This window comes from Aspergillus bombycis, assembly GCF_001792695.1.
Source record: "Aspergillus bombycis strain NRRL26010 chromosome Unknown contig00013, whole genome shotgun sequence".
In the NCBI taxonomy this organism is placed as follows: domain Eukaryota; kingdom Fungi; phylum Ascomycota; class Eurotiomycetes; order Eurotiales; family Aspergillaceae; genus Aspergillus; species Aspergillus bombycis.
The window spans coordinates 371,853-384,352 of record NW_019170015.1 but is presented as its reverse complement, the minus strand read 5'-3'; the positions used below and the strand labels follow the sequence as shown (position 1 = coordinate 384,352).

The 12,500-nt window shown below is 48.4% G+C and overlaps 5 protein-coding genes across 5 annotated transcripts; 3 read left to right on the top strand and 2 right to left on the bottom strand.

Annotated features, from left to right (window-relative positions):
• Positions 1–4,353: 4,353 nt before the first annotated feature.
• On the bottom strand, positions 4,354–5,014 carry ABOM_003055 (uncharacterized protein; the record flags this gene model as incomplete). Its single annotated transcript, XM_022530185.1, has 3 exons — positions 4,354–4,569; positions 4,650–4,853; positions 4,907–5,014. The coding sequence occupies 3 exons, from the start codon at positions 5,012–5,014 to the stop codon at positions 4,354–4,356; spliced, it is 528 nt and encodes a 175-aa protein (XP_022392496.1).
• A 116-nt stretch (positions 5,015–5,130) lies between these two features.
• ABOM_003054 (uncharacterized protein) lies at positions 5,131–5,963 on the top strand (the record flags this gene model as incomplete). Its single annotated transcript, XM_022530184.1, has 3 exons — positions 5,131–5,309; positions 5,431–5,791; positions 5,850–5,963. The coding sequence occupies 3 exons, from the start codon at positions 5,131–5,133 to the stop codon at positions 5,961–5,963; spliced, it is 654 nt and encodes a 217-aa protein (XP_022392497.1).
• Positions 5,964–7,142: 1,179 nt separating this feature from the next.
• ABOM_003053 (YoaK family protein) lies at positions 7,143–7,973 on the top strand (the record flags this gene model as incomplete). Its single annotated transcript, XM_022530183.1, has 1 exon — positions 7,143–7,973. The coding sequence occupies one exon, from the start codon at positions 7,143–7,145 to the stop codon at positions 7,971–7,973; it is 831 nt and encodes a 276-aa protein (XP_022392502.1).
• Positions 7,974–8,203: 230 nt separating this feature from the next.
• Positions 8,204–9,901, top strand: ABOM_003052 (quinate permease; the record flags this gene model as incomplete). Its single annotated transcript, XM_022530182.1, has 5 exons — positions 8,204–8,288; positions 8,339–8,757; positions 8,820–9,216; positions 9,270–9,694; positions 9,746–9,901. The coding sequence occupies 5 exons, from the start codon at positions 8,204–8,206 to the stop codon at positions 9,899–9,901; spliced, it is 1,482 nt and encodes a 493-aa protein (XP_022392503.1).
• A 400-nt stretch (positions 9,902–10,301) lies between these two features.
• On the bottom strand, positions 10,302–11,529 carry ABOM_003051 (uncharacterized protein; the record flags this gene model as incomplete). Its single annotated transcript, XM_022530181.1, has 3 exons — positions 10,302–11,229; positions 11,294–11,406; positions 11,470–11,529. 3 exons carry the CDS (start codon positions 11,527–11,529, stop codon positions 10,302–10,304), a joined length of 1,101 nt encoding a protein of 366 aa, XP_022392500.1.
• Between the last annotated feature and the right edge of the window lie 971 nt (positions 11,530–12,500).

The window sequence follows — 12,500 nt, the reverse complement described above, 5'->3', positions numbered from 1 at the left end:
CGACGTTTTTGAGATAGAGTTCGATCCGGCCCTTGGTAGCGCTGATGTCCACATTAAGAACACAGCCATCCTTCAGGGAGGCATCCAAAACTCCAACTTTAATACCTGATGTAGTAGGTAAGAATATCAAAACAAATTCGCATGGGTTGACCCAACCCTCAAGCTATAAGATTGTTAGCTGGGCTGTCATACTTGGTTGTTTTTAACTTACCTGAAGAGTGCCATGCGCCCAGAGGACGTCCACGGCACGCCCCGCCTTAGATTGTTTAAGATTGGGTACCTTGAACTCGTCCGCATCAGTTTGTTCACCCGTTTGGGTGGCAGTGTAAGGCGATTTCTATTCATTGGCGTCTTCTTGGGTGATGTTGATTCCTGGAGCTATAGAGAATAGTTCTTTAGCAATGACACGCCTGTCTAAAACATATTGAATGTTTTTCATACCGGCAACGGGCGTGTGAGATTCGACTTCGTCCTCAGGGTCCATGGTTTCTGAAATGTCGGTGGCAGAGACGCTTTTTTGATTTCTTAATGAGGTTTCAATTTGGAGTTTTTTGCAAGTGTTGTGTTGAGAGAGGAAGGGGTTCTGATGGAAGATTGCCTGCTTTTATAATGCTTTGCCTCCCCCCCAACAGAATCCTGCATCTTCGAATCGGTACGTAAGAACAATGGAGTTACAATCATGGACCAGAAATGGACCTGCTGCCTGATATGCAAGAACGCTCATTTTGATCACATATTCACTCAAATAGAGGGGTATTATGCAGTGATACCCACATGAGGACTAGGTAGTTTGCTGTGTGGTACAGATAGGAAGAAAACAAGAAACTATATTGTCATGCAATACAATACGATGCCCAATGTGCCTGAACTCGAGGCTACCTCCAGCAGTGTCGAATATATATCTTATAGTAGATCTAACTTCCCTCAATCTTGATCAGCAATTCTCAAGAGTAGGTGTTCAAAGAGAAGATTCGATTAGCTACTATAATGCTATTAGAATACGATGTCTATCAACACGGCCTCCGAGTTGAGCTGCAATCATAGTGGTTGCTGTTTTCGTGACTCATCTTCTAGTAATGTGGGCTTCTCCCGCATGACCAGATCGAGCGCAACGAGACGGAGGTTTAAAAAGTATTTATAGCCAGCCATGAATCTGATCTACAACGATATATAGCTGGTTGGGGAAATAGCGGGAACTCTATGCCAGCGGTGACGTGGTATAAGATGAGATTCTGTTCAATCCCAAGATTCCCAACGCGACTCTAGCTTTTGTCAAGGATCTCGATTCTGATGTGATGACTTGTTGGTGCATGGTCTGGACTCTAGCGAAGCGAGGTCGCTTGATGGGAACGGGGTTAGGGACCCTATGGGCTAGTCGAGAAGTTTTCCACTTGATGTGATGAAGAGGTATTGTTTCCATCTTGTTGATGCTGCACCGACTACCTGACCGGTTTTCTCATTTCTAGAGGGGTTTGGTCGTATTAAATTCTCCTGACATACTGCCAAGATGGCATTTTGCTATTACGAGTATAGACGGATTGACAGATGTAAACATGTTTGAGGATTTGGTTGAATAGCTCCTTCGTCATGGTGGTAGATGGCTAGACCCGCGACAATGTCTAAGGCAATTGCCATGAAACGTCACATCCTGCGTGCTCCTTTCCGCTCTGTTCCATTGAATACAATTTTTGAATCAGACTGCACGCTTAGAAGCTAACCAAAGAAAATGTAAAGGTAATATGCACGAGAGCATCTGCAATGAGGAAACCCATGGGTTCCGCAACTCAGGACACAGAAGGGGTGCTATGGTTGAAGGTTAGCAATAGGCCCGAAAGGTACTAGCCAAACAATGCAAGGTGCGAGGGAACGTACAAAGGGAATGACGGCTTCGACACGATTCCAAGATCAATGATATTGATTTGTCTGCAGTCTTCCAGGATGGTCCGGCAACGGCTCCCATGTGCTAGTTCTGCTCAGTGGGGCTGTCGGAACAACGTCCATGAGCAAACCGATGGATGATGGTTGTGGAAAGAGCTGGCGAGGAATATAGATCACATTCGCCGCCCTCTTCAACATACGACCATGCCTGACATCCCTTGACTCTTTCACAGTACTCTCCGCAGGCTGTGGCGTTGAGCAATCCATACTTGAAGGTGATGGGTGCCCCATTAAATGAAGCAAACTCGTTATACGTCAGTTCCGAGAGACAGTCAGCCGATGCTGTCGCCAGAGTCAAAGAGTAGAAGATGGCTGCTAGGTGTAGAAGCGAAGTTGTGAACAACATTCTCGACACAGATAGTTTTTTGGGGGCTGTATTGGGGGAGTGTAAGAAGAACAAGGAACCGGATTGGGCAGAGGGGCACGAAGACCGTCGACAACTACGTAGGCCCTTGTCAAGTATGTTTTCAGATCCAACCTGCTACCCACTGCTAGCTAGCTAGAGCGTTGGAGAGGTAATCAACCCTTACTACGGCGGAACGAACAGAAATTAGATACTCAAACCAGTTCGCTACCCGCGTGGCTCCGGTGCAGCACCCGCTGGGGTTAAAATGTTTAGATCCATGGGTCTATCTTGTACTATTGGCAGGCACTAAATGCTACCCTGCTACCCTGCTACCCTGCTAGAGTTGAGGTTTCACTTCCATTTACCTCAGCAACTTGACTACGAGAATGGTTCCGGCGCCGGCTGGCTTGGCACCCCCCACATACTCCATATTCCGGTCAACCGTGGGAGATTAAAGTAAGCCTCCTTCCTGTACGAGCCAGCATCTTTTAACTGCTCTTGGTCTCATCACCTAGCTTGGGACTGAACAGGGATTATTAATGGATACTCTCAGCTCGCATTGCCGATAATATTCCGGTCTATTTCCAGATCCATACGAAAAGCAAAAGAAATGGCGACCGATCCATTCGGCCGACTTCCTTGGTTTGTCCTGCAAAAGATCCTATCAAACCTTCCTAATCTACCGGCGCTGCATAGCCTCTGCAAGGCGTCACCGGATATTGCGGGATTTTTACAGCAGAATAATGATCTTTTCGCCCGGATCGTGGATGCTATTATCGACAATCCGGTCCGCGAAAAGGGACTGGCACCACATGTTCAGGATATCATACGGCTCATTATCCTCGTCTGGACTCCAACGCAGGAACCAGATACGGATATTCTTGGCATTCTACATTACGCTCAAGAGCGTCGCCGTGAATGCCCTTCTAAGCTCAAGACAATATCTCCGTTAACACCCTCGGCAATTCTATACCGGCTCCTTCGCCTAACAGCTCGACTGCGATGCCTTATCCACGCATATTTCCATTCTATAATCAAAAAGTGCCTCCAGCTGCAGTTAGAGCATTTACCTCGCAAAACCTTATTTAAATCTACACGCCCGGTAGTTGATCTCAGCCGACGTCCCCAGGGTATTCCATACACCCCTGTTGATCTTGGCCCACCGACATGGGTTGAGGAGCAAAGGCTACTCAGTAGTTTCTTATGTATTGTTCTTTTTTACGAGCTGCGGAAAAAGCATGTTGGATGTTCTCTGGCCATCAAAGACAGTGAGACTATCCGCGCTTTGGTGGACAACAATGTGGAAATGTTTTGGAGGAAAGTCCTTTGGACGCGCTCTGCCGAAGGCCAGGAGGAGCAGATAGCAACTCTTATTCACTGGCTAGATCAACAGGCAGACGGACGTGAAGATATATATTCCTGGTTGCTATCTGCCAAGGCTTCAGAGGATTATGGCCTTTGTTGTGAATGCTATACAACTGTGATAACTGCGCAAATGCACGACGAAGATATCGACGATAATGACCTGAGCTCAAGGCGATCATCTAGGGGTATGCGGTGCTTATGGTCGTGTAAATATGATCCTAGATCACCCCTCAAAGGCCTTAATCTCTCATTTTTTCGTCCATATGGCCTTGTATTCTGGGATGGCGCCAGAATGGACGCCCTGGGCTTTCCAGATAGGGGTGTTACACACCGAATATGGTTCGCTTGGTCCTCTATATTCAACGCAGAGGATTGGGAGGAACTGCTGAGACGGCAGTCCGCTATTGTCGCAGGTGCTCAATTCCAAGACTAGGAAAGCAGATCTTTTGTACATTTACCTTGCTTCCCATGAAAACGTCCAAAGACCATGTCCAAAATACAAATACTTAGACTGCATTCACCGTAATCTACCGCATCGAGTACAAAATGCTGCGCTGAAATTGTTGTCCTTTTTAGCCGCAGGTGGAAGGTTAGTAACAGCTCTATTCTCAACGCAAATTCAATCGAAAATGTAATCCTAGTATTTAGACACAAAAGCAAGCCTCTAGCCTTCTAAGAAACCGGAGATACAGCTACCTCCTGTTTTAATCGTTTTGTTCAACGGGGTCAATCTTGAAGTACAGCATCGCTTCGCCATCCTCTCCAAATACTGTAATTGAGGAAACCGTCAGAAGACCTAGTTGGGCTTTGTGTTGGGTCAGCAGCCAGCCTATGCCGCGACCGTTCGGACAGTAGAGCAGCGCATAGTACTCCTCAGAGCCTGGCCGGAACGTTCTCCCGTTCTCCCGCATTGGCGAATACTTATCTCATTCGTTGAAGTTAGCGGCCTCACCAAGGGCTTGCCGCATGGTACTCAACGATTGTTTGTTGATGATTATACTTTGAAAAATATGTCGTAGACTCCAAGAGCACCTTTGGTATATCTCTCCCAGAGGAGAAATGTCACATCGGACCACTGCCTTAGGGGGACGATATCTTCCATGGGTGTTTCTTTTCTCTTCGCATGCTCCGGGCTGATAACGTTGTCCACCACGATCAGTCCAGCATCTTCATTGAACAGACTCTTATATTCCGCTCCAGATACCTAAAGCCAGTCAGTAGGTGATAACGATAATCAAGAATCACAAGACCGCCTACCTCGTATTCTTTACCCTCAACGGTGACAGGTACTGATTGGTCAATTATTATCATCTCGTTTTGGTCTCCAGTACCCAAGCCCACCCCTAAGCCGGGGAATAAACCCATGCCCCCACTGCCCTCGTTTCCCCCGATCCCAACCGCATCATGCTTTAAACTACTCGATCTGTTCTCAATCGACTGTCCCCCCAGCCGGTTCCTTCCAACAACCACTTTCAGTAGCCATGCCCCGTCCCCAACCTGTACCGATACCAATAGTCCCGGGTGCGGACATTGCTGTACCTCGAACTGTGGTAGCAGTTCCAGCGATGAGTGCACTACACAAACAGCCACCAACTACTGGGTCACTTGCTCTGGCACCAGCTGTTCCACCACAAGAACGGATACTTTTGCTGGATGTTCAGTAACTAATTCAGCCACTACAACGGGCAAGTATTGCCCGACAGGTGTCAAGATTGATCCCAATGACGACCAGGGGGCGAATGAATATCCCCCCCCCGAACGACCTCTACCATCACCACCAGTATCCCAGAGATCGCCATCGTCGGGGGCGGACCATATACGGTAACAGGGGGGGGCATCAACGTCAATGGCACGAGTATCCGCGTGCCGAATGTGGGCGGCAGCGAACAGGTCAGTACGATAATAGACAATGTGCCCATGGTCATCATCCCAAGCTATTCAGGAACGGTGGTCGTGCCGGTGTTCCCAGCGGCCAAGCCGACTTCCGACTCAAACCCAGACTCCACTACCTCCTCGACGACCACGTCTACCACGTCTACTACCAGCTCAGCAGAGCCAGCACCTACCTCTGCGGATGGTTGTGACTTGATGAGGAAACAAGGTGTATGCTGGAACAAATGTGATCCCATCACTGGCAAGGCCGTGGGTGGTGGGTGGACAAAAGGTGATCCATGGTGCTGGCTTGAACATAAGGGTGTAGGTGCCTTTTGCAACCATCAGACAGACTGTCCAACCACATTCGAATGTCAACCAAGTAGTTGGGCTCGAGGTGGATGTGGAAAGTCAGAACCAGATTCTGGCGGTTGCGCCATAATGGATGGTATACAAGGAGTATGTTGGAGCAAATGTAATCCAAAAACCGCGAAACCCGTCAAGGAAGAGTGGACCTCGGGCGATCCATGGTGCTGGCTTAAGACTGACAAGGCAGGTGCCTTTTGTAATGGCGATAAAGATTGCCCAGCAGATCTTGAGTGTCAGCCAAGTAGCTGGGCCAAGGGAGGATGTTCAGCAAATACACCAGTTGGTTGATAATGACGAGACGTCTGTTGGGAGGGGGCCCCTTGGCCTGCGCTCTCACTCATACCAAGTGCTATAATCGAAACGAATTAGAACTTATTCAAAATATGACAACGTGCTCAGATTCACTAATGCGTAGGGTGGCCCAGGCAGGGATGGGACCTAGGCGGGAACAATGAATTCCGAGGACTGCTTTGATTGTATGTATACGGTGATATCGACTGCTCTCCAAAAGTTCCCATACTCCACCCCCATACAGAGCATCGATGGATAATCCACTCAGCAGTCAGTTGTCCCTCTCCCTTATCATTCCTCGCTTCTGTAATGCAAACCGAGATTATCCGACTTTTCAGAATCATGACGGTTGCCGGTGACGGCATACAAGACCATAGCGATGTCCCTATTAAGGGTTATTTAAGCAACTTATGTATGAATGGACAATACGCCATACTCTCAATAGACCTAGAAATTTGAATCTGTGGTCCCCTATATACATACTAAGAATAGTTTCAGTAATTTGAGTAACCTGAACAGGTATTAAGATTCAGATTAGCAAATAAAGATAGTCTAGGTAATTCAAGTGATTGGAGCAGGTAGATGATAAGGTAAAATACTAAAGAGATGAGAGGAAGAAAAAGAAAGGAAGAAATAGTTCAGACTAACAGTAGCGCAAGTGATAAGGTAATAGCGTTCATGGAAATAAATGTGAATCTCTACAATTAATGTCGTCACAAGATAAACAAGTATTAGGGTGTGTGGAGTCATGTGAATTCAATTTTGTACAGTGTGCCTGGGGACGCGAATTGTTGCTGCCTGATTTAACCTTCTCAGATCGGATCCAGTGACGCGTTCCTGATAATTTCCACCGGATCCACCACCAAGCGAACGGAACGGGAATCTCGAATTTATGCGGGATAAATATCACTCTTCTCAATTGCGCAAGCTTTCCATGCAAGATTCCCCTATTTAGATTGCAATGGCTTCCCACACTCCACACGAAACCGACCGGTTACTAGGAAATGATGCCGATTCTGATACTCCACCCCAGAAATATCGTCGCCACAGACTTATCAACCATCTTACCTCGGACATAAATCCTAATCATGGCGACCTTATTCTTCTGTTTTGCTACGTGATCACTGGGCTACTCGACAGCTCCGCCGTCTTTGTCTGGGGCTCTTTCGTGAGCATGCAGACCGGTAACACTGTCTACCTAGGGCTCGGTCTCATGGGAGCCGATGAGAGCACTCGCTGGCTTAGAGCATTAACCTCAATCGCCAGTTTCTGTGTGGGATCCTTCTGCTTTGCCTCTTTTCACCGACGGTTCTCTCCTCGGAGGCGCTGGGTGCTCTGTCTTTCATTTACCATCCAAATGCTCTGCGTAGCCACGGCTGCTACGATTGTAACCACCCACCAAACTTCTAGAGACTCCCCTCTAACCTGGAAGGTGGTTGTTCCATTGATGTTGGTCGCGTTTCAGAGCAGTGGTCAAGCAGTGACGAGTCGCGCCCTGCAGCTCAATGGTCTCACTAGTGTGGTGTTGACAAGTGTGTATTGCGACTTATTCTCCAGCCCGGAGCTTCCCCCTTTGTCGATGGTACATGGAGTGGAAAACAGGCGACGTGGCGGGGCAGTGGTATGTCTTCTGCTTGGGACGATGCTGGGAGGTCTGTGGGCCAAGAGCCCGGTTGGACTAATGGGGGCGTTTTGGACCGCAGTTTTGTGCAAGGCTTGTATTGCTGTTGCCTGGCTGGTTTGGCGGGGGCAACCAATGGAGAACATGGAGGATGACGGGCTGGACCAATGATATTCATGTTATTAGTTAGCGATATCTAATACTAAGGGGCTGTCCTATCATATCTCATGCCCCTAAGGATATTCCCACTCAGCCCTACTGTAGGGCTGACACGAGCCCCCCCCCTTTTGGGTCCACTTCTTCTGCGCAAATTATTATGAAAGCTCTAGCGTTGCCTTGGCTTATAATCTTGGCGTAGGGAGAAAATAGAAACAGAATGAACCTGTTCGATCACTGTCAAAATGAAGCAGATCGGTTTTCTTCGAACGTTAACAGTAAAGCTCTTATGTGCAGTTTTCTCCTTCGGACTCCTTGGGATGGCTCGAGGTAGGCTACATAGTTCGTTTTCGACAAGAGTACCGTTTGACAAGTTCCAGGGCTGGATGAGGGCCTCATATCGACCACAGTGGCTCAGCCGTCCTTCATTCGTGAGTTCCACCTTGAGGATGCCGGACTTAGTGCATCGGAGAAAGCCAACCGGCTCTCCAATATAACCTCCATGGTCCATATCGGCAGTATCCCCGGGGCACTATTGGCTTTCATTATGTGTGAATACGTTGGAATGCTCTGGACAATGCGACAGCTGTGTATTATGTGGGCAGCCGGGGTAATTATTGTTATTACAGCTGCAGGGAGTATCGGTCAGGTCTATGCTGGTCGCTTCATCATGGGGTTAGGGATTGGACAAGCCGGGGTCGTCGTACCCATCTATCTCTCTGAGGTAGCCACCCCGTCGCTCCGAGGACTCATGGTCTGTACATTTGCTACATCCGAATATATGGGGATTATGATCGGGGTTAGCATTCTCTCATCACTCACGATAGACCCGACTACGATGGCTTACTGGGATCAATCTAGTATTTCTCAAGCTGGGGAACGACCATGCACATCTCCAACAACAGCTCGAAGCAATGGATAATCCCACAGTCTATCCAGATTATAGTTTCTGGCATTCTTCTACTTTCATCATTCTACTGTGAGGAGAGTCCCCGATATCTATGTAAAACCGGCCGCTTTGCCGACGGTACCCAGGCCCTAAGTCGGTTATGGAATATACCAATACACGACCCACGCATTCAGCACGAATTTGAAGGCATTCTAAATCAAATGGGAGACACACCAGCTGGAACGAACATCCAGCGCTTGGGCAGGGCTCTAAAGCAACTTATCACAGACAAATCCAATCTATCACGATTGATATTTTTGGCGATCACTCAGCTCCTGAGTCAGTGGTCTGGTGCCACGTCCGTTACTAGTGAGTGTTGACGCCGGGTAAAGAGATATGAACAATAACCAACTATTATGCAGCTTATGCCCCGAAGCTCTTCTCACTTCTGGGGGAGACGGGCCAGTCTCAGAAGCTCCTGTGCACCGCCATTTTAGGCGCCGTCAAATTTGTTGCGTCGCTTATATGCACAATATTTTTGATTGACAACACCGGACGAAAGCGCCCTCTGATTACAGGAATTATCATTCAATTCATCGCTATGCTCTACATTGCCGTCTATCTAACCGTGGCATTGCCATCCACCCATCCCATTCGTTCAAGCTCGGAGCACAATGCAGCCATCGTTGCCATCATCTGTCTCTATCTCACAGGTGTGGGCTGGGCCCTGGGATGGAACTCGATTCAGTACCTTATAAATGCGGAGATTCTCCCACTATCTGTGAGGACAGTTGGGTCTAGTGCACTCATGTGCTTCCATTTCGCCAATCGATATGGCCTATCTAAGGTACAGTTCTTTAGCGCTGGAACCGCGTGTACATGGCTAACATAACCTTAGGCCGTTCCGTCCATGTTGCTAGAACATGCACTGCAGCCTGCAGGGACATTCTGGCTCTTTGCAGCGGTTACAATATTGGGCTTATTATGGGTTTGGATGCGACTCCCTGAGACCGCTAAACGGAATCTTGAGGAGGCTAACATACTGATCTCATGAAGTGCAGGCCATGGCTCCTGCGTTTGTCCTTATATACTCCGAATGATATGCTAGGCAGCAAGGTGTAACATCATCTTTTGGGAGAGATAAACTAGATTCGATAGTGCTCAAGAAACCTATTAGGAGTGTGAGAATTGTAGTTCACAAGATTCCAGACAAAAAAAAAGCACAAAGCCAAATGAGTGACCAAATGAACAAAGTCAAGAAAAACCGAAAGTCACAATCTTCCACAGCTTGACCAATTACTTGTGTCCACAAAGTAGAACCACACTTCAAGCGGCATAAAGTCTCAAACTATGCTCAGGGACTGTAAACATCACTCAGTAGCGACAGAACCCTCTCTTCATGCCCCCGGACTTCGAGCAGAAATGGCAGCCCTGCTCCCACACTCACTATGCTTCTAGCAGTCCTTGTCGTGCTCATCCTTCTTGGGCCACTTGGGCCATTCGGGCCATCCTGGCTTCTTTTCATGCTCCTTCTCATGCTCTTTCTCATGCTCTTTCTCATGATCTTTCTCCTTCTTCCACTCTTCCTTCTCCTTTTCCTTGCGTTCCTTCTCCTTCTCCAACTCTTCCTTCTTCTGTCTTTCCTTCTCTTCCCGCTCCTTTTGTTTCTGCTTCTCCTGTCTCTCCCTCTCTTCCTTTTCCCATTGCTCGTGTTGCTTTTCCTCCTTCTCATGCTTCGCCCAATCTTTCTCTCTCTGTTCCTTTTGTCTCTCCCTCTCCTCCTGCTCTGCCTTGTCGTGCTTTTGTCTTTCGATTTCTGCCTTCTCCTTTTCCCATTTCTCCCTCTCTGCCTTCTCTTTCTCTATCCTTTCTTTCTCATGTCTCTCCCTTTCCCTCTGTTCCCTTTCGTACTTTTCTTTCTCCCACCTCTCCCTTGCCTCCTTCTCATACTTTTCTTTCTCCCATCTCTCCCTCTCTTCCTTCTCGTGCTTCTCTCTTTCTTTCACCTCCTTTTCCCACTTCTCATTTCCATCATGTCCGTCATGTCCGTCATGTCCGTCATGTCCGTCATGTCCGTCATGTCCGTCATGGTCGTCTTTTCCGTCGTGTCCGTATCCATCCTTTCCGTCCTGTCCATATCCATCATGGCCGTCATGGTCGTCCTTTCCATCATGCCCATCATGTCCATCATGTCCATCCTTTCCGTCATGGCCGTCCTTATCCCACCATTCCCCATCGCCTCGCCTCCACTTGTCTTTCTTCTCCTTCTCATGGTCCCCATACTTAGGCCAGTATTTCTCGTCTGGATACAGAAGTTTCTCGACATCCTTCACGTTCCAGCCATCGACGCCCTCAAACGCTTGTGCAGTTTCTCCCGCTCCTCTTTGGGGAATCGGTCATGGAACTCCTTGATCTGCTTGGGGCTGAGAGGCCAGAAGGCTGTGACCTTCTTGTCACCGTCGAATTCCCGCAAGACGCCATCGTGTCCGAGATGAACCTGCCCTTGTGGTCGGGGGGTAAATTGCAGACCTCATAATCGGGTTCCTTGCCTGAGAGGTCCTATGCTGGGGTTAGATAAGTGTAGATCGTAGAGTTTGTGGGGGGGGGGGGGGAATAGCATACGGTGGGAGCCGCGATGGCACCGCCGAGGAGAAGAAGGACCAGTGAGGCAGGGAGCTTCATCTTGGGATGATTCGGAGGGCTGCTCAGGCGCTACTTTGAAGGGTTGAGAGGATTCGGTTGTTTGTGATGGATTTAGTCTCGGTGGAGGGGGAGAAGGGCGCTATTTATCTTCAAGGTCAAGTGTATGTGTTCGGACCCTGTCAGGGACTTGCTGGACAGCTCCGTTGTCTCAATTACGCGTTCAACGCAGCTGTTTTTGCAACGGAGTATCTTGTGATTTGTAGAGCATAGGTTTCCCCTGTGTACATGTTTGGCTAGTTTTCAGTTCGAACGCGTTGAACACGATGGATGCATGTTGGCCCAGATCGAGATCTGACGCGATGCAGTGTTGGCCACCCCTTCGGAGAGTATACTCAAGATATGAAACCATGCTGTCTCTTTGCCATCTGCTGACAGGAACAACTTACACTACTATACTCTATTGTAGATACAGGCCGATATCACCTCTAGTATCTACTAATATCATATCCACCCAAACCCCCAAACCTAAAACATCGCCACACCCGCCACAAGACAACAGTTCGCAAGCTTGCAAATCCCTCATTAGAGACTCTTACCACTCTCACTCTCAGCCCCAATAACTCTTTACGTAACTCATCCCAGACAATCCCTTCATACGCAGAGGCCTGAGCTCCTGTCCAGAAGCACGATGGCTCGTATAACTAGGAAGTAGGGCTTAGGTTTCGGCCACGGGAGAGCAACACCCCGATCGCTAAGGATGGTGTTCCTTGCCCATGTACGCGGACTCTCGGGCTTGGCCACGGACTGGTTCATGAACGCCGTGAGATTGCCACGAACACGCTGACGCATGCTTATCGGACTGGGCAAATCTTAAAGTGGTTTCGTAAGTTCTTAATCTGGTCCTACTGGACCAATTGGGGGGATCAGCCTGGACTGTTTCAGAGTACGTATTACCGGGGAGTTCCAGTAGGTATTAGTAGATCTCACAGGGGGTTCTTCCCTGATCCGGT